At 33.1% G+C, this 22,494-nt stretch overlaps 2 protein-coding genes across 2 annotated transcripts; one reads left to right on the top strand and one right to left on the bottom strand.

The window, feature by feature from the left end:
- The first annotated feature begins 2,984 nt into the window (after nucleotides 1-2,984).
- On the top strand, nucleotides 2,985-9,760 carry LOC11407794 (protein HGH1 homolog). The gene is made up of 9 exons (XM_003628315.4): nucleotides 2,985-3,118; nucleotides 3,213-3,335; nucleotides 4,190-4,387; nucleotides 4,887-4,965; nucleotides 5,342-5,487; nucleotides 6,142-6,255; nucleotides 6,960-7,091; nucleotides 9,177-9,290; nucleotides 9,414-9,760. The coding sequence occupies exons 1-9, from the start codon at nucleotides 3,065-3,067 to the stop codon at nucleotides 9,462-9,464; spliced, it is 1,011 nt and encodes a 336-aa protein (XP_003628363.1). The 5' UTR covers nucleotides 2,985-3,064; the 3' UTR covers nucleotides 9,465-9,760.
- A 6,804-nt stretch (nucleotides 9,761-16,564) lies between these two features.
- Nucleotides 16,565-18,700, bottom strand: LOC11409823 (protein PHYTOCHROME KINASE SUBSTRATE 1). The gene has a single exon (XM_003628313.3). The coding sequence runs from the start codon at nucleotides 18,400-18,402 to the stop codon at nucleotides 16,927-16,929; it is 1,476 nt and encodes a 491-aa protein (XP_003628361.1). The 5' UTR covers nucleotides 18,403-18,700; the 3' UTR covers nucleotides 16,565-16,926.
- Nucleotides 18,701-22,494: the final 3,794 nt, after the last annotated feature.

Below are 22,494 nucleotides of genomic sequence, written 5' to 3'. Positions count from 1 at the left end.
GTTGAAATTAGAGTCTATTAAGATGATTTAGATGATTTAAGTGATTTATGTGATTTAATGAGGTGTTGTGACTTATTTTATTGTTTAATAAAATAAGATTTGAAAATAAAATAAATATTGAGATGAGGGGTTGTTTTGTGATTTTAGAGAGTTTTGTGGGAAAAAGAGGAATAAGATAGAATAGATAGAGGAGATATAAATAGGAGAAACCTAAGTCAGAAAAGTTTGAACGTACGATTAGTTTAGGAGAAAAGGGGGAAAAGTCAAGAGAAGAGAAGAGGACCGAGAGAGACTGCGATTTTGATTTTCTAAGGTAAGGGTGAGACTAGCATTCAATCTTATTAAGTCTGTAATTCTGATGATTAAATTTAACAAGTGTATGGTTAGTTTTAGAGAATTTGAGAATTAGGTTAAGGTGAGAAATTGATGATTAATTGATGAAAAATTGTTAGATTGATGTAGAAACTATGTACATATCTTAGACAATCCATAGGTTGCTATCTGGAATCAATGTTAAGCTTAAAACCATGCCTTTAGGTGGATTTTCGTGAAAAACTGCATTCTGCCCGAGCCAACATTCATCGCTCGCCTCGCGAGTGATGATCCTCGCCCTCGCGAGTGATGATCTTCATCGCTCGCCTCGCGAGCAAGTTTCATTCAACTCGCGAGTTGCATGTTGCAGCTCGCCATAGTGAGCAGATCACTCACCATGGCGAGTTTGACCAGTGAGGAAACCTGATTTGTGATTTAACTTATTAAGTCGAACTTTAGATAATTTTGAGTGCCTGAATATGTATAATAATGATTAGGCAAGTTTTTAGATTGAGATTGAACCTGGGAAAGTTTATAAATGGATTTTTGGGTGAAAATTGTCAAATTCCCGAGAGCACCCAGTTTCTTGTTCGCCAAGGCGAGTAGCTTACTCGCCAAGGCGAATGCCAATTTCCTAAACTCGCCATAGCGAGTAGAGGCCCTCGCCTCGTGAGCCCTTGTGAGACAGAATACCTTGTTAGGATAAATGTGACCTTTGTCGCACGAGTTGATGTGAGTTGATCATGGGGATAAGAAACTAAGTTGCTTATCTTACTGTTGTTGTTGTTTCAGTAAGCCTGAATTATATGATTTGATGTTGTTAATAATATGATATAAATGTATATGCATTACATGAATTGTATACGATGTTTGAGATGTTGTTGATTTGCATTGATATTGTTATATCATGAACTGTTTTATGTACTGCCTATGTTGCTGTTTGTTTATTAACTAAGCTGCATGAGTCGGTCTAAGATGAAAGATGTTGTTCCAAATTATTGGATTTATATAAGAGGTCCATGTTCTAAGATGTAAGTTGTTGAGTCCATGCATACTCATTCATTGTTGGGGGCTTGATGCCCTGGAGCCTTTGCTCAACACGTTGGGGGCTTGATGCCTTGGAGCCTTTGCTCAATTAAGTTGAGGGCTTGATGCCCTGGAAGTATATTAATACTTAAATACGTTGAGGGCTTGATGCCCTGGATTGGTACCACATGCATGAATAAGAGGTCTAAGTTGCATAGTCAAGTTGAAGTCGCATTGTCGAGTCAAGTTGTTAAGTTGTCAAGTTGATTAAGTTGTGTTCTATACATGAGCTGTTAATGAAGTGTTATATGATTATATTATTATCTATGATGAAATTATGATGTTGTTAAGTTGTTAAATATAATTGATAAATTATATGCTTAATATTATTGTTTTGTGAAATCTCACCCCTTCTGCTTGGAAATGTTGCTCTTCGTATGAGTAACTTGCAGGTGATCGAGAATAGGTTGCTGTCGTGAGTGGTTTCCTTCTCACGTGTGTCTTTAAGTGCTCTGATACGTAATGGGATGGGAACTTGTTGCATGCTTTTCTATTTCTTACGTATTTGATTATGACTTTATATGATTAAGTTGTTAATTGGATTTTTATGAGATGTTTTGATGAGTCCTTCGTGCCAAGACTATTTATGTCGTTGAATTAAATCCGCTGCGAAATTTTGAATATTTATTTTGATTGAATTATGAAGGATAAATTGTTATTTATTCCATTTACGATTTTTAAGAAGTGTAGCATTCCGTTTATGTGGAAGACTCTGATTATTTGTTATGAAATTTTTACGTTGGGAAAACGGGGTGTTACAAACGTCGCTAGATGTGTCCATTCAACGACGTATGTTGGTATTTCGGTTGGATAAAATGATGCCAACAAATAGTTTATCGCCACTTGTAAGGGTGTGTGATGAGGTGGTACGAATGTATTCAGACACATTTATCTTTTTGAATTTGTATGGATATTTTAACGTTTCAATGTTGAATGAAATACACATAGATACACATAGATTTTACGTTTTTTAATGTTTTAAGTGTATGCGAGTGGGTTGTGTCAATACATTATGTCACATGCCCCTTTTTGTGTTTTGTATTTTGCTTTTGTCTTCAAGCCATTTGCTTCGTATGTTTCGATCGAAGGATCACTTACTAGGTCTCAAACATTGGATCGTTTCAACGCACTTGGGTTGACTTGGTGGTAGTAACTCGAGACATGAGAGTGTACTCCTCCTTGAGGTCTCAAGTTCAATTCTCTTCGGTATCAATTTGGATGAGCTAATTTAGCTTCTTCAAAATAACATTAGATCGTTTCCTAAGTTCGAAAGGTTTCGGGATCCAGATTCCCTGCTGTTATAAAAGCATACAACTGGACACCGTTTTAAATCTTAGCCATTGATTTCAAATCGGACAGTTGAGATTAGACAATACGTGTATCGACTATAATCAATCTCGGACCTTGATTTTAGATCGGACGAACATGATGAATAACCGTGTGGCACAATTACATTGTTAAACCCAAATCCAAGGTACCCACCCCTTGGTAAGTTCCAAGAGGAGCATTTATGAGTTTCCGAGGGGCCTATAAGCAAATTAAATAAAGGGGCATTTGAGCAATTTTCCCATCTTGGTAGCAACAAGTAAAACGGTGTCGTATCAACCCAACCAAAAAAGGTTTTTGTAAAACAGTTGCGGCGAGGGAAGGAGAGTAGTAAGAAAGAATGGCGACGGAACTTGAAGAACTAGTGAGCTTCTTATCTTCTCCATCACCACAGGTAATCTATCAAACGAACTTCTCTTTTTTTCATTCCACTTCAATTTTACACCTTCACAGTTGTTTTTAAACTGTGTTTCTGTTTACTGTTACAGATCACGAAGGCCGCCGTTGACATAGTTCGCGGATTAACCGGCTCTGAGGAAGGCATACATTCCTTAGCCAATCAATCAAAGAACTTGATTTCGGCGTTGTCCCGTCTCTTAACGGCGCCAGAGGTAAAAGCCGAAAACACATTTGTATAATTACACATGAATAGAAGATAAGCGGGCAACAGGCTGGGCCACTAGGCTTTTTTGGAGGGCAAAACCAATCCTCGTAAACACAACTTCGTGTAAAAGGAGCATACAAAAAAGGGGTGTGAAGTGAAAAACCTGCATCTTTAAAAAAACTGTTTTTGTGAGTGAGAAAGTGAGAACAATACTATGGGTCTGCTTGGATTGACATATTTGAGCTTATGTATTGATATAAACTTTTGGGAGAACTTGTGAAAACAGCTTATTATGAGGTAGCTTATTTTTATAAGCGTCCAAGATAGCTTATGAAACAACTTATAGCTCTTATACCAGAACAATTTAAGGCCCATTTGGTTTGGTTTATTTTTTAGTTTATGCAAATAATTAAGCTTTTATATATTATTCATAAGCTTGTCAACGTAATTTATGAAAAAATAGCTTATGAAGATATAATTTTCGTTAGTAAGAACTTATGAATTAACATAAAATCTTATTTATTTGCATAAGCTAGTTTTCATAAGCTCAAAAATAAGTCATTCCAAACGGGCCTTCAATTTAGTGTTATAGAAATAGCTTAGACATAAGTGCTTTTATGCTATAAGTTGCAAATTAAGTTGTCTATCCAAATAGGACCTGTATGTACTTTGTCTAAGTTTAGTGCTTTAGTTATTTGGTTGAGTAGAGAAGGATAAAATTGTGGACAATAGTTTAAATAAAGAGTAAAATTAGAAGGAAAAAAAAAAAAAAACGATATACCAAAATATGGTATCACTTTTTTTATGGGTATTGATTATTTATTGTTTTGGAGTTGATGATGATGGGGTGTGTTGTTTCAGGAGGTTTCTGAGGCTGCTGCTGAAGCTCTTGTGAACCTTTCGCAAAATTCGAATCTTGCGGAGGAGATGGTTAAGCTGAAACTTGTTGAAACAACAATGGATGTTTTGTATAAGCCTGAGTGTTGTGTCACTCGTTTACTTGTTATGCTTTTGGTTAATCTCACTCAACTTGATGCTGGTACTGATTCCTTGCTTCAGGTGTGCTTTTGTTTTTTATATACATTTGAAAGTAATTTGGACCGTTCCTTCAATTCAATTGGGAAATACAAAATGAGTGAAGTTTTGGAAGTTATCAAAATAACTGTTTGCTGTAATTATAATTACATATAATGGTCATGGTAACATTTAAAAAAAAAGGGATTGGCTCTTTTGAATTGGGTAATTTGATTAGGAGAATGAAATAATATCAATATGAATGGACAAATCAGCGGTTTGTATTTCAATGTATACTTGATTTGTTTTACATGTACGCGTAATACCAATAGTTGATTTGTTCATCAACAATGGATGTAATTTACTTTATCCTTTGCACTGAATTGCTTGTTTTAGAGGAGCTAAGTATAAAAGTTAACAAAACTATGGAATTTTATGAAGTTAAAGAATGTAGCAGGGCGATGTTATTTGCTGTGTTGGAAGAAAAAAGAAGTTTGTTTGTTTTTCCCTTACTGTCAATTAACCATTATCTTTTGGTTGTCAGATTGATGATGAGAAGGTGCGTGGATTATATGTTATGAAGCTTGTGAGGTCATTTTGTAGAACCACCCATGAGAAGGACGGTATGTCCTTCTGAACTCATGTAACTAATTGTTTCGTTAGCATTTTCAAAGCTCTACGCCTCTTTTTTTTTAATTTTTTTTTTATAAATTTTTTACCTTTTCCTTATATCTTAAACCTCGTATTCATAGACTAATGTCTACTGATTGTTGCCCGTTGGATCTCGTGGTATATTACTGAATTCTGAACACTTTTCTCTAGGCCAAGCAGCTGAGGGTGGCACCTGTTACTTGAGGATTAATATTCAAATGTGTTTAAAATACAAAGATAGTGATTGTAGAGAAACATATAACTTGGGTGTTTAACAGTTTGCGAATAGTATTACTAGATGATTCTTCAGTAATTGCCATGCTGATTCAACAAATTGTTTTTTACCAGATGATTCTTTTGAACATGTCGGTTCCATACTTGTTAACATCACAAAGCAGCGGGCAGGGAGGGAGCTTCTACTCGACCCAAAACGGGGTCTCTTGAAACAGATAATTAGACAGTTCGATTCAAACAGCTCATTGAGAAAAAAAGGGGTATGTGCAAAATAACTGCATCCTAACTGCTTTCAGTTTCCTAGTATGGAAAAATGTTTGAATAGTTTACTTTGAATTCTGGTGTGGTGTTTTAGACGTATGCTATATTTAATTGATCTGATTTTACAACTAGCTTTGAAAGAAGTGGTCATAAGATGATTTATTGTATTCTCAGATTTCCTTGCTGATGGTCTGATGCTTGGCTAAGTCAAACATTGTGGCCCCAAAAAGGATTAATATCTTTTTTTTTTTTAAAGCAAAACTAGAGTGCAAAAGCATCAAATGAGATAATGGAAATCCCAACTATGTTGGCACCCCTAATCTACCTCCTATCATTTGCGAAAAGGATTATTTAAACTGACTATATAATGTGCATTTAATACATGGTCTTGAGTCTCGACTCTTGTTTGGTTCCTGGTGAATTTAAACTTAATGGATTTGCTTGAGTTTTGGCTTTATGTTAATTACTGGTTTCGTCATACAATAGCAATGATTTTTGTGATTACATTCAGATATTATTACCAATGGCTAAGCTTACAGTGGTAGTTATATTTTCCTTAATGTTAAAAATTGTATGGGCTAAACTTACCGAGGACCAATTTTTAATAGCTTGGATCATTGCTGAGCTAAAAACTATTGTGATATTGCTATCAGGTCTCTGGAACTATTCGCAACTGTTGTTTTGAAGCTGAGAATCAGCTACAGAATTTGCTTTTGGTATCTGAGTTTCTCTGGCCTGCATTACTTCTTCCGGTAGCTGGCAACAAGGTTATACACTACTTTTTCTGACCTCAAAGCATTAATCGTTTGCATATTGTGGAATAGATTTTGTTCAACCGTGCCTGAAAGATATTTAAGTGCTCAAGATGATGAACTTAACCACTTTCCACTTGATAATGCCTGTAGTCTGCTTTATGTCTATCTGTGATTTTCTTAGGATCCTTTCTTTGAGCAAGACAAAAGTTCTAGAATAATGATATAAAAACAGATTCAAATGAATGAAGATTGCTAACAAATGAAGGATTTATTATTGGTGTAGGGAGATTGAAAGAGTTGATACAAAAGGCTTACAATGAAGATGATAACCTTGCACACAAGGCTACCCCAATGGAGCACTCTCCTTTCACACTAGATAATTCTCTAGTCACAGAACTTAATTATTCAAAGCTATCTTTCCCCTACCAATTCAGGAATATTTAAAGACTTTATAAGGATAACCAAAATAGCAACCGTTGACAACCACCCAACAAACTTATCAACTTACTAATTAACTTCTACCAACTAATTCTTAACTACTTTAATTATCCAATATTCTATATCCTAATAGATTATCTCCCATGTCCATTTTGGGTTTGTCCTTGTTTTGTTATAAGGTTAAAAAATCTTCACTATGAATGTAATCTTGAGTACTTAAGTTTGTTTCCTATTTCATGTCTCATGTCACTTGCATTTATATAGTTATTTTTACGCAGATCTACAGTGAGGAGGACAGAAAAAAAATGCCACTTGAACTTGGGACTGCACTATCGATCGAACGTGAACCTGTTAATGATCCAGAAATTCGCACTCAAGTATTGGAAGCCATATACTTGATCTTATTACAGGTAAATTTGAAAAAGTTTACTCTTTTTTCCCTTAAATTGTTCTATCTTCTTTGCTACATACTAGATTTGAAGACAAAATGGTTTCCTCTAATATATCCTTGTGGCCATTATACACTGAAACAATAGTCTCCTCAGAATCTTAATCGAAAAATTGCTTTTTTTGTTCTTTGGATATTAGCCAGAACATCTTATGCACTTAGTATTCGATAACCCCTACTTCATATGTTTAGTATAAGAATTCTCAACTCTCAAGTTAACTCAGAATTGTTCGTGTTTATGACGCCAAATATCGTAATGTAGTTAACTTGCTCAAAAATCATGTGTATAAAATGGAGTAAACTCATTCAAGTAGATTCATGTAGACTCACTTAGAAACAGAGCTCAAGGACAATTAAATGAGTCTTGGCTTAATTACACATTTGGTCCCTGTAGTTTGAGCCATGTGCGACTTTGGTCCCTCTATTATTTCTGAGCGATTTTAGTCCCTCGAAAATTAATGAAATATGGTCCTACCATCAATTGTTTTTAAAATATTTGGGGCTCAATGATGGATTTGAAATATTAAATAAAAGTTAAAAGTAAGAAATCTGATGAAATTTGAAGAACTTTGTAGAACTTATTATTAGGATTTTTTATTTTATTTTACCATTGGCCTAGTGGCCAACACATACTCAAATGAACACACAGGGAGGGGGAAATGTGGTGACCCAGGTTCGAAACTGGGATTCCACATAAAATATCATCACTAGGCTGTAATAGTAGCGGAGTGATATTGGGGTTTTAAGAACTTTGTGAATTTTAGTTTTAGTTCAATTTGACATTTTCATTTGTAAATTTTAATTAAACAAATGAAAAGGGATGAAATGACTTGATTGAAACAATTAAAATGTGAGCCACTAAAATTGCTCAAATCTAGAGACCAAAGTTACAACAAATTTGAGGTACCAAAATTATAATTAAGCCATGAGTCTTCAACGGGATGGTTATTTTTCCCCAGATGTCTCGAATGACAGTGGTTCAGTTCTTTAAAAAACCCAAAATGTAGCGGATGAATGACAAGGTATCAAAGTGCACGAAACATAAGCCTCAGCTGCGAGGTCGAGCATCACAGGCTGTGACACCCATTCCCCCCAAATGCAACGTGAACCCATCTGCAAAGGAGGTGGACATTGTTGCCCATATTCTCCAAGCATAAACAAAGTTGCAAACCAGAAAACATGAACAAAGATACCATTTCAAGTTTACAATTAACCCAACAGACTGATGAACTGGAAATTAGTTCTAGTGGGCTGAATCCAGCTCCAACGAGGTGAACAATCCCAACTCTATAAACTGAAAGCTCTCCCTACGAGCTGAATCCAGTCCCACCATCCTTCACCTTATAGCAATTTTGAGCTTCATGATTTGTCATGTTGTCTATTGATGTTGAAATGGTTTGTTAGTTTTGTGTGCCGAGTTGTGTTATTATTTTTTAATTGTGAGTTGTGATGCCATGTTTATGACTTATGCATTTTGATTAGGTCTATGGTCTGGAGCTATGAGCCCCCCCGCCTAGTTTATCAGTTGTTTACAGAATATTTAAATTTTGTTTGTGTTTTGCTTTGTTTTTCAACATAACTTTATTACTAAGTTTTTTTTTTTTTTTGAAGGATTATTACTAAGTTAGAATGTATATTTACTATGCACGTAGTAAATTGTGTTTCGTATGGATGCTATTATTATCTTGTATCACGGAAACTGTTACAACTTTACAAGTCTATGGATACTTCACATGTGTACATAGACTCTATAGTTCAATAACCTTGGGTGTTGGAAATGGTTGCTTTTTTCCTTTGGCAATGGAAATTTAAACCTCAGTCTGGCTTGATTAAATGGTTGCTCCCACTCTTAATTTGTATAAATAAATATTTTAAGATCCGGAAATATGCTATATTCGGTAAGAATTTTAATACGCATTGCTCTATCGACTTGAGATTGGATTAGGAGAGCGAAATTTGGGAAAAACACTGCTTTTTGTAAATTGCGTGCTGGTATATACCTTCTCGATGCATCAAATTTATGTTGGGAACTGCCATTGTTTTGCAGGAGGCAGGTCGAAGAGCCTTTTGGTCTGTAAATGGGCCTAGAATAGTCCAAGTCGGTTACGAAGATGAGGAAGATCCAAAAGTGATGGGAGCGTATGAGCAACTAGGATCCTTGGTAAATACCAGATATTTTATTTTATAAACAAAAAAATTATCGAACCTCCTCCACAATCCCCATCTTTCTGTTGCTTTTATAATGAATCATCTGCATGTTACTGACTCTAATTCTTTGATCCAGTTGATTAACGGCAGCGGTATGGAGGAACCATCCACTGAGACGAGAGAGTAGTTACTTTATTTTTGTTTTATGTACTCAACACATATCACCATAAGAACTCTAGTGTTGCAAAGGTCATTCCAAGTCAAATTTTCCATTTTGAATTTGGAATTACCATATCTTTTAGGATATGTAAATTATGTGACTTAGAATAGCTTGTCAAAATTGTTATACACACTACAGAGTGAGCGGTAAATGCTCTCGATGTTGCTAAAGTTTAGTTTGAGCTTTCAGTTGTATTTAGATTCTCCATTTTTGCTAAACTTAAGAGGGAGTCCTCACGCATCGTCTTTCCGATGATTTCTCCATTGCCTGTGCTAAAAACTTTTCTTGTCAGTATCTCATAGGTGGGTTACCACCACATGTACGATGAGGCAAAGAAAATTGGAAACTGCTGTGAAGCATAAAAGAAACCATGTGTTTTGTATTATAGGATTAATCTCGGGAATCCCCAGTGCTCTGCGAATAAGAATTCAAATTCTGGCGCCGTTACTTCCGCTGACTGCATCGAAGTGCGGTATAGGCGGTGTGATGGGAGTGTAACGAATACTCGTCTAGGGTATTTGGAGTTGTTTTGTCAGGATCCTGATTTTGAAAGTTTGGTTAGAATTTTTAAAGAGGTGTATGAGGAGTTGAGAGGGAGTGGAATGTTGGAACGCAACACCGAGAGATTTTTTTTAATTTAAGTTACCAACTTAACCTATACTTAGGATAAAAGTTGAACAAGTAAATAGGATAAGATTAATAATGTGATTTGTTTATCATACCAGTACATTAAATAGTAAATTTGAGGGTTAAAAATTAGTGACAGATAATAAAAATATGCATCAAGAACTAAGATCGTTCTAAAAATCCCAAAAACCAAATAACATAAAATTTTACAAGGGTTAAAAATTAAAGATCCTCCTACATTGTGTAAAAACATATTTAAAACTTAATTTACCTTGGAAGCTAAATACAACCTAGAGCCATGTAATCGTTGAGCATATCATATGTCAAGTTCTTTGTAATTTCTTTTGTAACAATTTTTGGAGATGTCATTTCTTTGACAATATACCATCCATCTAAACCTTTAAGCCACATTCCGTTTAAATTTATGATTTCATCTACACTATAACATTATGTGCCATATTCATCTAAACCTTTGACCCACAAACTGATTTTTTTTTTTATTTTTTTTATATCCTTAACCAATGCTTCGAGGCACCGGTTAGCATGACCCTAATGTATATCAAAAATGTGTGGTTAAAATTTCAAATCGGACCTTTGACCCACAAACTGAAATTTCTTTTTTTAGTATTCTTAACCAGTGCCTCGAGGCACCGATTAGCATGACCCTGATGTATATCAAGAATGTGCGGTTAAAATTTCAAATCGGGAATAGGTCGTATTCGTCCTCTATCTAGGAACATAAATACCTTGACTATTTTCTTGGCTATTAATGAAGATATTGTACACTAGAATATGACCCTAGACAAACATTTATTGCCGACAATTGAACTTTTGACAATTTAGAGGCTAACTTGGCTCCACGACTTGCCAAATCTAAAAGCCTCAATGCTATCTGGCAATAAATTCAATTATCCACTTTATTTATTTAACTTAAATCTTTATTTTTTAAACGATAAAGTTCTTTTTATGTTTATTTTTCTATAATATCATTCATATATATGGTTTCTTTTAAGTAAAAAAAAAAAATGTTGCCTTTCAATTTTATTATTTTTATATATCTTTAATTAATCTTGTCAAAAAAAAAAATCTTTAATTAATTTTAAAGTTAATACTTAACCTCTAAAAAGAGTAATACTTAACCAAATAGTTAGGTTAGTAGGAATGTCAATATGATACGGTGGGGGCGGGGAGTACTTCTATACTTCCCATCCCACAACTCAAATTGTCCCCCGTCTCCATTTTCATCCACATCAAGTTTTTCCCCCCATTTCCTAAAAAAAAAATTCTCACGTCTTAACCCTTCCATGGTCCCTCAAGGGGAATTTCTCCCCCATCCTCATCCCCACATGAAAAGAATACTCTGCCTATGGATCCCCAAATGGCAATCCCCTTGGGGATCTCCATTTACGATTTTAAGATGACATCTTTAGGTTTAAGTGGTTAGTGATTTTAGTTCATATCAATTTATTTTGGTATAAACAGGTTATCCTCTAAAAGCAATTGTAGAGACTAATTTCTCGAGCCTAATGATGTAGTAAATCCGCAAGTGCATGGTTTACCAGTGTAGTAATAAAGAGTATTGTTCTGACAGGGAGTTGTTGAATTCAAATTAACTTCTATGAATGATTAGAAAAGAGTTTCAGTTGAAAAGTTGGGATTTTTAACGGTTTAAAAGTAATAATAAAAAACGTCTTGGGATTATTGATTCGTCATGGTGATAAACCCTTCACAAACCAAACCCTAAACCAAGAACTTTACGTTGAACCTATTTTCTAAAGACAAGTTTATCTTTGGCCTATCACATCTCCTTTCGGTTTCAGTGAGTGTGTTCCTCTAGCAACCCACAACCTCCGCAGTCGCATTATGAGTTTGATACTTATTAATTCATTATAAAAACGGTGAAATTAAATTAGAAAATAGATTTACATAAAATTAGGGTTCGAGGCTTGGTTTGATTAGGATTAGGTCATTAAACTTATCCAACAATTCCAAGACAAGAAGAGTCTACTCACTTATGTTAATCGTAGACATAGAAGAGAAGAAGGAGAATAACATAAAATAAAATAGCAAGAAAATAAAGAACTTTTATTAAAAGAAACAATTGTCACTTATTATTTCTAAGAACAAAAGATGATTATACAAGCTTGATGACTGCTCTATTTATAGCCTAACATTGACTTAAGCCCTAAGAAATAAATCACTAAAGTGTTGCACAAGACACCATAGGCTTTAGGTCAGAAATAAACTAAAACAGACATCTTGTCATAGAAGCAAAAGCCGCAAAAGGGCAATATGGGGCGCGCCATGCTTCTATTTTTGGTGAAGGATCTTCAAACTTTTTGCACAAGATATTTTTGTATAAGATCTTCATATTTTTGGCACAAATCAGCTCCAAATCTCATTTCTTTTGCTCTAAGACTCAATCTTTCAAATATTTGTTCCTCAAATTAAATAACTTGCAATTGAAGTAAAATAGTTCTAAAAAGGAAATAAAATCATATAAAACTAAATTAAATAGACTCAAATAATATACTAAAATCACTAATTATTGACTCATCACCTAATAGAACCGTAATGGGGTGCAAAACTCTCAAGAGATTTAACACAACTCTATTTTCTCGCATGAATTCAAACCATGACCAATGATTAAACTAGAAGAGATCACTTAGCATCTTATCAAAATGTTCTTGGGTTCGATTCATATCAATTTGACTTTGAAGATTTGAGTTTAATTTAAGATTTCATTTTCGAACTTGGACAATCCTATATGAAATGTGAATTATCATTTGTTTATTAATAACTCACTTTCTATATGTTAGAAAAAGAGAGTCAAGTAATTGAGATCATGTAGTTGTTATTCCAGGCTTTTATGTATTTGTAATATAAGTGATTGTTTGATTAAGATCAAACACATTCAAATTCAAATAAACCCTAAACCCTATTTCACCAACTATGTCTACGCATTTACCAAAAAGAACTGGGATCGGGTAGACATTAAGTCAAGTAATATTCCCGATGACAATTATCATTGCCTTCGCCACCAACTACTCGTACTCCCATACCGGTAACACCGGTCAAAAAGATCCTTCCTGACTTAAGATCTTTGGTCCAATGGTGTTTTGGTGGGTTAAAGACTGTGAACGATCAATTAAGCAAGCTTGTGGGTGTGAGATTTTAGGGTTAGAAAACAATACACCTAGTTCGGAGCCATGAGTTAGGCTTTATTGTGTGAGGATCAGGGTTTTACAATCTCAAAACCATGATTGGACAATTGTCTTATAGGCCCTGGTTGAGTGTGCCTCTAGGAAAAGCCTATCTTGTGGTCCTTAAGAGCAAGTAACTTAGGATAACCCGGTTCGTTAATGAATTTGATATTGGCTCATTCGAAAACACTCAATATTTTGAATTATATAATTTAAATTAAAATTCGCATCTTTGAACCGTCTAATCTTGATTGAAATATCACATATGTTTCAAATACATGAATTTGAAATTCCCATGACTACATGATATGAAAATTCGAGTAGTTGCGACTAGATAAATTTGAAGGCAGCCCAGACATAAAGTCTTGTCGATAGTAAGGGCTTGTAACTACCATTCTTTTTCAACCGATAAAAGGGTTACCGATCAATGGCAAAAGAGATGTATTATTAGCTAAATGGACCACCATATTTAAGAGGTGGTTTGAAATTTAATGCATCCGGAAAAAATTCCTTGGTGCTAATGTTCTGGTGTCACTATTGTTAGTTGTGTGTCACTGTAAAGACATTCTATCCTTTTGAGGCTTGAAGGTTCCCTATTGGACAGCTATGTGACCTATAATCTCATCATTAGTATTCTTCATCTTATCAGTGGAAGAATTGATTGTAACACTTAATTATATTGGATTTAAGTTCTCACTCTCAGTTTTGTGAGTAAGCTCTATTTGAGAGGTTGGAGGGAAAGGGAGAGAAGAATTTGGAGGAATAAAATTAGAAGAAAATATAGAGAAATTTTTCAATTTTTTTAGAAGTGTGTTTGTGGATAATGATAATTAACACTTATAATTAATGTATTTATAATTTTAAAACAATTATAACTACATAGATTCCACTCCTCGTAACCCTATAAACTCCCCGTAACTCTATAAACTCCTCATCCAATATAATTTTTTAGTTCCTCCAAATTAAAAAGATTTTGTATTATGAAAGAAATTAAACCGCCCAAAGTCATTCCCTTCCAAAGTTCTTCATTCTTTCTACTTCTTCCTTCCGTTTTTTACAAACACTCCCCTCAAAACTCGAAAGCAGAGCCTTAGAGTTTATAATACTCACACACATAATTGTGCCCATCAACTTTAATCAAACGAGTTAATTCTTGTAGTACGAGTAAAAATAATCCATTTGAGGTTGGCCTAGTAGTTGGGTTGTGAGTCCTGGATTGTGCTTCTCTCAAGGTCTTAGGTTCGATTTTCTCTTGTACCAATTTCGGTGGATAAGTTCATACAAAGCTTTGCTTTGGCTTTAAACGGGGTCTCCATAAGTGGGCGGTAGGATTTGTTCTCTCGTATTAATCGGTCCTTAGATTGGATACCGAGTTATATATATATGAGTAAAAATATATACATGTATAAGTCACAAAAAAATAGGGCCTTGTTATAAAATATGAGTAAAAATATAGATACATGTATAAATTCAGAAAGAAAAAAAAAAACTCCCATTATCATAAATTCCAAAAAAAAAAATAGACTTCCATTATCATATATATGAGTAAAAATATAAAAACATATAAATTGCAAATAAAAAAAAAAAATAGGCACCCTAAAATACAGACCTCGTATATTGATCAATGGCATTTTTTATCAAAACATTAAATTTTAACTTTAATATGTATACCATGTTTTTAATGTATTGTTTAACCCATCATCTTTTTATATATTTCTCAATTCTAATTATTTGTCCGGCAGTTCTTTTATGTATCAATAATAAATTTTTGTGAAAGAGAAAAATAAATATTTTTTTAATATTTACCCGTACAACTACAAATAGTGCATCCTAAAAGGAATAAAAATGAAACTTGAGTAATTAAAATGATTTTTTTTTTGTACCAATTTTTTTTTTTTTTTTTAGAATAGAGATGGACATGGAGAAAGAGTTATGGTGCCTATTTAAATAGATGAAAGGGTAAGGGTAAGAGTGAGAAGGGAGGGGAAAAGAGTGAATGGATTGAAAAAAGTGATAAAAAAAGGACATGTGAGAGAATAGCACAAAATCTAAAAATTACATTTAAATAGATGAGATGTGTTTTAAAAGCTAAACCAAATAGGACTTTCGTGAAAGTACATTATTACATTGATGAAGTTTATTTAAAAAGTTAAATCATACTGAACTTTGGTGAAAATGCAATAATTTGACAAAATAATGCATGATTTTGGTGATGTGTCTATTGAAGAGGATGTGGTAGTGAAGGAAATTCCGTAGTATAAATAACAACTAATAGATATGTAATAGAGGGTTGGTTGTGATATTCATGTGAAAATAGATCAGTTGACAAGATGTTAGAGTATGCAGGGATATTCTGTATTGCATATTTAAAAATGAACTACTGAAATTGATACCGAAAAGAATTAAATATGAAACACGATACCACATTCATTATTGTAGAAATGTATTATTCTATCTATCCATCGGCATCTTTATATCCATACTCCAAAACTCTTTTCTTATTTCGGATAACCTCTGCTCGATTTTTGTAAAATTATTGTTAATATTATGCTTGATTAATCGACAACAATCAAGTGGTTCACCTTCCTTCAAAAAAATCAAGTGGTTCACCTCGAGGTCAACCACCAAGTGTATTTTTCACTCATCTTACCACCATAACTTTAATTTCCTATCAAATGCCACCTTATATATGTAGGATTGAAATCACTCTTTCAAATATCCCACAACGGTCCTTGTGAGCTTAGCTCAGATGGTATAGATAATGCATAAAATATGCAAGGTCTGAAGTTCAAACCCCGACCACCAAAAAAAATCCCACAACACAATCAAATGTAGTAAGAAACACCATTTGTAATAGTGAAATTTTTCATTAAAAGTCCGTATGCTAAATGAACTTTTCAATACCAAATACCCAACAAAGTGCATAAAAACAAAATCATACAATAGAAGCAATCTTTTGCTTAAGGGGTCATTGGAAAAGACACCACCTCATGGGATACCACTTGTGTACTATTAAGGTAGCAATGGTATATACCATCGGTCAATTAGAGTGTGCCATCTACCAATGTTACTTTATAGATGCTTTATTTGATATATATTTTTAAAGGGTGTGCCACATAGCACATTCTAATTGGACAATGGTATATACCATTATGGTACACAAGTGCTATCCCACCTCATGTATTCACAATTTGAGGCCATCTTTTACATCCATTTCTTTATAAGAGAACAAAAGCATGACTACAAACCATTCATTTTCATCAACTTTTTAACCATAAACTGCCATTACTAAAAGCAAACATAGTATTATATAAAATTCAACTGAAAAATACATCAACATTATTACTAAACAAAAAAACACCCTTACTTTTGAAGCCATACCTCTTTGCCTTTTGCACTATACTAATTCATAATGCATATATTCCAAAACAACTAAAAAGTCTCGAATTATCTATAACGCACTGACACAGACACCAGACACGACAATAACATATGTGATAGAAGGACATGATTCAATGTAACCAAATGTGTCGGACACCATACACTAATATAGTCACGCCTTCAAATGTGAAGTGTTTGTTTTACATAGCAAACTATTGCTAAATGTATAGTAACTTTGAAGCATGTGGTGAGTTAGAGGCCTGCAATGGTGGTGTGGTATAACCATGTTGTTGTCCATGTCTTTTTGCACCATAATTTGTCTCTCCTGGAAACCTTGCCACCTGAGAATTAGTATTGTTTTTGTTTCTGCTACTAATTTTTGGACTTAAACTTTGTTTCTCATAAGTTATAAAGGCATCACCAGAAACTCTAACAGCTTTGTGGCTCTTGCATCCCAACAACATGCCAGGCCGCCGCCTCGGTGTCTCCTTAGCAACCTTTGGTTTCAATGGTGTCCTTATTGGACTCCTTATTGTAAACTCAGACATTTGATCTTCACAATCTGACATAACTGCAGCACTTGCAGTTACCACACTCCATTCTATGCTTGCCTCACTCGGCGCGTAACAATTCGGGCTAAGGCAACTTGAAGCAGCATCTGATGTCTGTCTAGTAAGAAAATTGTTGTTGGAGGGTTTTCCTTTGAGACTCTCAATCTCAAATAAATCTGAACTTGCATCACTTGCAGCATCATCATCATCATCATCATAGTTTGCATTATCAATTTCTTCCATTTTTGGAAATATCAACCTTTTATCATTGGTCAATGAATTTCTTTTGGTATTGATCAATATTGGATTTGGTGAACCAAATACTTCAAGTGATTTTCTTGGTGTCTTTTCTCCATCTAATGGATTTTGCATTTGAACAAGATGATTTCTTGAGTTAGAAGCCAAACTATTCTTTTCATTGTTCAATCCTACCCTTAACTTCTCTTGCTTTTGAAAGTAAACATCTTTATTGATCAAGATTTCTGAGCTAGGCTTTCTTATTCTTACTGAAAGATCATCATCAAGACCAAGATTAAACACTTTTTTCGGCGTTGTTTTACCTTGAACTGCACCATACTTAGAAGTTTTGTTATTAAAACTGATTTCACTTGCATGGTCATTTATATCAACAGAATTCTTATCAGAACAAGAGCATTTGAGACGAAGACTCGATAGAACACTCTTAGCATGCTCTTTTTCTTTGCTATTCCCTATAGAATTTCTCACTCCACTCTTCAAGAGTGCATTTTGGCTGTTCCATGTTGACACAGAGCTAATACTTGGAGTTCCATACTCAACTTGGTACTTTCTAGTTTCTATAGCCATTGTTTCCTTTCTCTGAGGAAGGTACTTTGTAGAAGGTCTTGGAGTATCAACTTCTCCTCTATTGAAGTATTTTTCAGCTCCAAATACTCCAATTTCTTCTGCCTTTTCAACTTGATGAAGAGGAGAGTTTCTATGATTGATAAAGGGATTGTTTGTTTGGCTTGATTCACCAATTTTTGCTATAAAGTTTCCTTCTTTGATATTCAAGTATGGAGAGAAAACAGCATCATGGAGGTGGTTGTTATTGTTATTGTTTTCAGTGTTGAAAGTTTGCATTTGATGAAGGTTTGTTTTAGTAGTGGAAGATAAAGTAAACATTGTTGATGGAAATTATGTTGAGTACACAAACAAAGAGAGAAAATGGCCCAAAACAACTTGTTTCAAGAAAAGATTAATAATAGAAAAACAAGAAAGAGGAACAAAATCTAAGAATAAAAAAAATATATTATTATTATGGGAAGTTTAAGAACAAAGAGATGGAAAAGTAAGGAACAATTGTTTATGTAGTTAAGGAAAAAACTTGAAAGGAAAAGTAATCATATGTGATGAAAAGGCTAAAGGTGGAGAGAGGAAAGGAAAATGGACAAGAGAGAATGTAAAGTGAAGGGATGATTGGGTTTGGTTGAGTAGTGTATTAAGGAGTAGCACTATATGTAGGCTAGTGGAGTATGCAAGTGTCAAGTAGGTAGGGGCCATGACACATGGTCATATTTTTCAGGTGGATTTAATGCTGATAAACTATATTTTTATAAATTTTTATTTGTCTTCATAATAACATAAATTAGAGATATATTTGGTGAAGAAATGTTATTTAAATAATCAAAGTTTGACAATGTATTTGATACTTTACAAAATGCAAGATACCTATTTTGATGGTTTAAGTTTGACAAAAATATCAAGGTAGTCCTTTAGGCTTGTTAAGTTCTAATTAAGTTATTTAAGTTTTTTGTTTTTTTTTTTTTTTTAAGTTTTCAACAAGTTCTATAAGTTTTTTGAAGTTTCCAATAGGGTTTTAAGTTATTAATTTAATGCATCTATTTAAAGTTCTTAAGTTTTAAATAGGTCCTTAAAAGAGTATTAAGGACTTATTTGAAACTTTAAAAACTTAAATGATTAAGATGATATTTTTCCCTAAAATTTTTTTTTTTTGTTAAACTAAAGGATCAAAAGAGGTATTTAGCTTTTAGAAAAAAAAAAATACTATTATAATTATTCATTTGATTTGAGAAAAAAGAAAAAAATTAATAAAAAAACAAAATTGTATTGGTATATAAATAAATACTTTGCTGGACAAACAAACAAAATGTTTGTCTAACTAAGATTTCTCTATTTGGTGAGTAATATAATATGGATGGCAAGTTTAGATGCTAAAATTAATAATTCTATGATGTTGGAAACCCATATGAGTTGTCTCCTTCATGAGAGGGGTAGCAATTACTAGAGAGAAACATTCTACTAGGTACAATTTTGTTGGAAGCCGACAAAACAAAAATGATACGATCTTTGTCCTAGAATGGAAGCAGAACCTCCTTCAATATAATATAGTATATGTTTCTAATTTAAGTCTAACTTGTTTTCACTCTACTCTAGTTTTTTTTTACAAGTCTACTCTACTTAAATACTACACTTTTTGTTTATAATTAAAAATAAGGGTTATGCTAACCAGTGTCCTAAGAATAATGGTTAAGGAATTCATTAGTAGAAATTTTGTTTTAAAAATACAAGTTTTTACTTTTCTCTTGGTAATAATTACACAACTTTTTATTGCAAAATTGCTTATTTTATTTTTAATACTTTAACCAATATCCTAAAGACACTAGTTAACATTATCGTGAAAATAAATAAGCTCGGTTAAGAACCGAAACACACAAATCCCACTTAGCCAAATGAAGGTTAGCTGAATGAAAAAAATTGTTAAATACTAAACAACCGAGTCTTTCTCAAATACACATAGGTTCATCATGAAAGTTACATTAGTGTTAGAAATAGTCTATTAAGTGGAAATAATCGTTTGATAGCTAACAAAAAACAAACTCCAAACTTTAACACATGTTGGAGGGTATGTACCAATAGGTGAGAACAAAGTTTGTTCTTCAACGTAATCGTTTTTAGCTTAAGGGAAATCACAGTTGAACTCACTTATCTGAGAGATTTTAAATGTGGAAAAGTGGGGTTTCTGATGTTCGAACCCGACCCCTACATGTAGTATCAGTGGCGGAGCCATAAATTTTATAGAGTTTGGGTAAAATGTAACCACAAATTCACATGTGATATAATATATAAATAGTCATAAATCGAAATAAAATAGGCACATCAATTTGTCAACAAAAGTACAATTTGAAATAAGAGAGATGAAACATAACCGGTCAATAGTGTGCTAAATAAAATCATGAGGTAAATTCTCTTTCCGAGACCTCTTTGTGGTGAATAATGTTCGAATAATATTAACATCATCAAGTGACTTGAATATCTCCCGCTCAGTGTAACATATCATAAAGTCATTGAATCATACATCGTTGATCTTGTTGGTAACAATTCTTTCTCACGGGCTTATAAGATTATTTTACTAGCTTATTGACAAGACTTGACAACCGGTGGACTTCCAACTTTTATTGATGTTGGTAATAGTTTTGGTGCACCTGCTATTGTCGAAGATAACTTCGTTAATGAATAACGCTGGTTAACAATTAGATAGACGATTTGAGTGCATTTCTATTTTTATATATATTGTTCATTATGTGTTGATCACAAATATTGATAAAGTGAAGTGCAGGTTATGCAGGATCATTGACGAGCATAGCTTCTCCAAGTGAGATTTGCTGAAGATCCATAATTAGAAGTTGAAATCTAATTTTTTTATGACCTATTGTAGAAGTGATTGTAAGTTTTTTTTAGGTATGAAGTGATTGTAAGTTGTAACTTGATAGTATGCCATTTTATCTAATAAGCTACTCCCTCCGTCCCAAATTGTATGACGTTTTGGACATTTCACACATATTAAGAAATGTAATTAATATTGTATGGAAAAGAGATATTATGAGTTGTTTTACAAAATTGTCCTTAATAAATAATATGGGAAAGATAAATAAAAGACTTGAAAGAAGATAGAGTAATAAATAGTTAAGGTTAAAATAGGAAAAATAACATTAATGTTTCATTGGTATTGTAAAGTGACATACAATTTGGGTCAAATATTTTTTCTAAAGTGACATACAATTTAGGACGGAGGGAATATTATAAATAATGATTCAAATTTTGTTACCATAAATTAAATGAGCAACGTAGTATATATAGATTTTGATTTTTGCGAGTGAGTATTAAGTATTTATGTGAGTATTTAGTATTGGTTTGGGTGAACGGTATAATAGTTCAAAGTTAGGAATAATTATTCTAGTTAAGTCAATTCAATAATTTATTTAAAAATTGATTATATTAATCAATTTCAAATTCCAACGATATTGATTATAATAATTTTAGTGGTAATTAATGAATTATTCATTTTTAGAATTTAATAATAGAATAGAAAATATATAAAAAAAATAAATTATAAGTTTTGGTGACAGCCCACGACCGTATGTAGAGGTCCTTAATGTTTTTATGTTTAAATATGAAAATTGTCCCTGCAAATATCTGACATTTTAGTTTTAGTCCCTGTAATTTTTTTTTTGTTTTAGTCCCTGCAATATAAAAAATTTGGTTTTGGTCCTTGGTATTTTGTTTTAGTCCTTGTAAAATTGATTCATATTGAATTTGGTCCTTGTAATATGTAGAATATTTGATTTTAGTCCCTCAAAATGAGGACTAAAATGAATATTATAGGGACCAATTTCAATATGAAATGATTTTACAAGGATTAAAACAAAATACCAAGGACCCAAACCAAATATTCTATATTTGCAGGGACTAAAACCAAAAAAAATATTTTTATAGGGATTAAAACCAAAACGTCATATATTTACAAGGATCATTTTCATATTTAAGCAATGTTTTTAAAATAGTTTCCTTAGAATTACCTACAGAACCATAGGTAAATGTGAAAAACATACACCGATAACAATTTGGCAACAGACGTAAACATTTAGCTATGGAAATTAGCTCAATAGTGACGGATTTTGGTTATCACTACAGGTCAAGTTTCATGTATTGATACAAACAAAGTATGGGTTGAGTCCGGGTATGTGTTCAGAGTTGCCGGAGATAAAAGCGTCCCTTTTTAATATACAATATCTCTGTCAAATGAGATAAGTTCACGTGACAAAGAATTATTTTTTAATACATTTAAAAACTATGATGATAACGTTTTGATAAAATATTTTTTTACTCAAAAACAACGAAGGAAAAAGAACAAAATATTCAAATTCAAAAACCTATATTAACTAAATAAATTCCGTATGCCATTCCACAACTTGA

Source organism: Medicago truncatula, chromosome 8 (genome assembly GCF_003473485.1).
Source record: "Medicago truncatula cultivar Jemalong A17 chromosome 8, MtrunA17r5.0-ANR, whole genome shotgun sequence".
Lineage (NCBI taxonomy): Eukaryota > Viridiplantae > Streptophyta > Magnoliopsida > Fabales > Fabaceae > Medicago > Medicago truncatula.
This window is presented reverse-complemented; position numbering and strand designations above follow the sequence as displayed.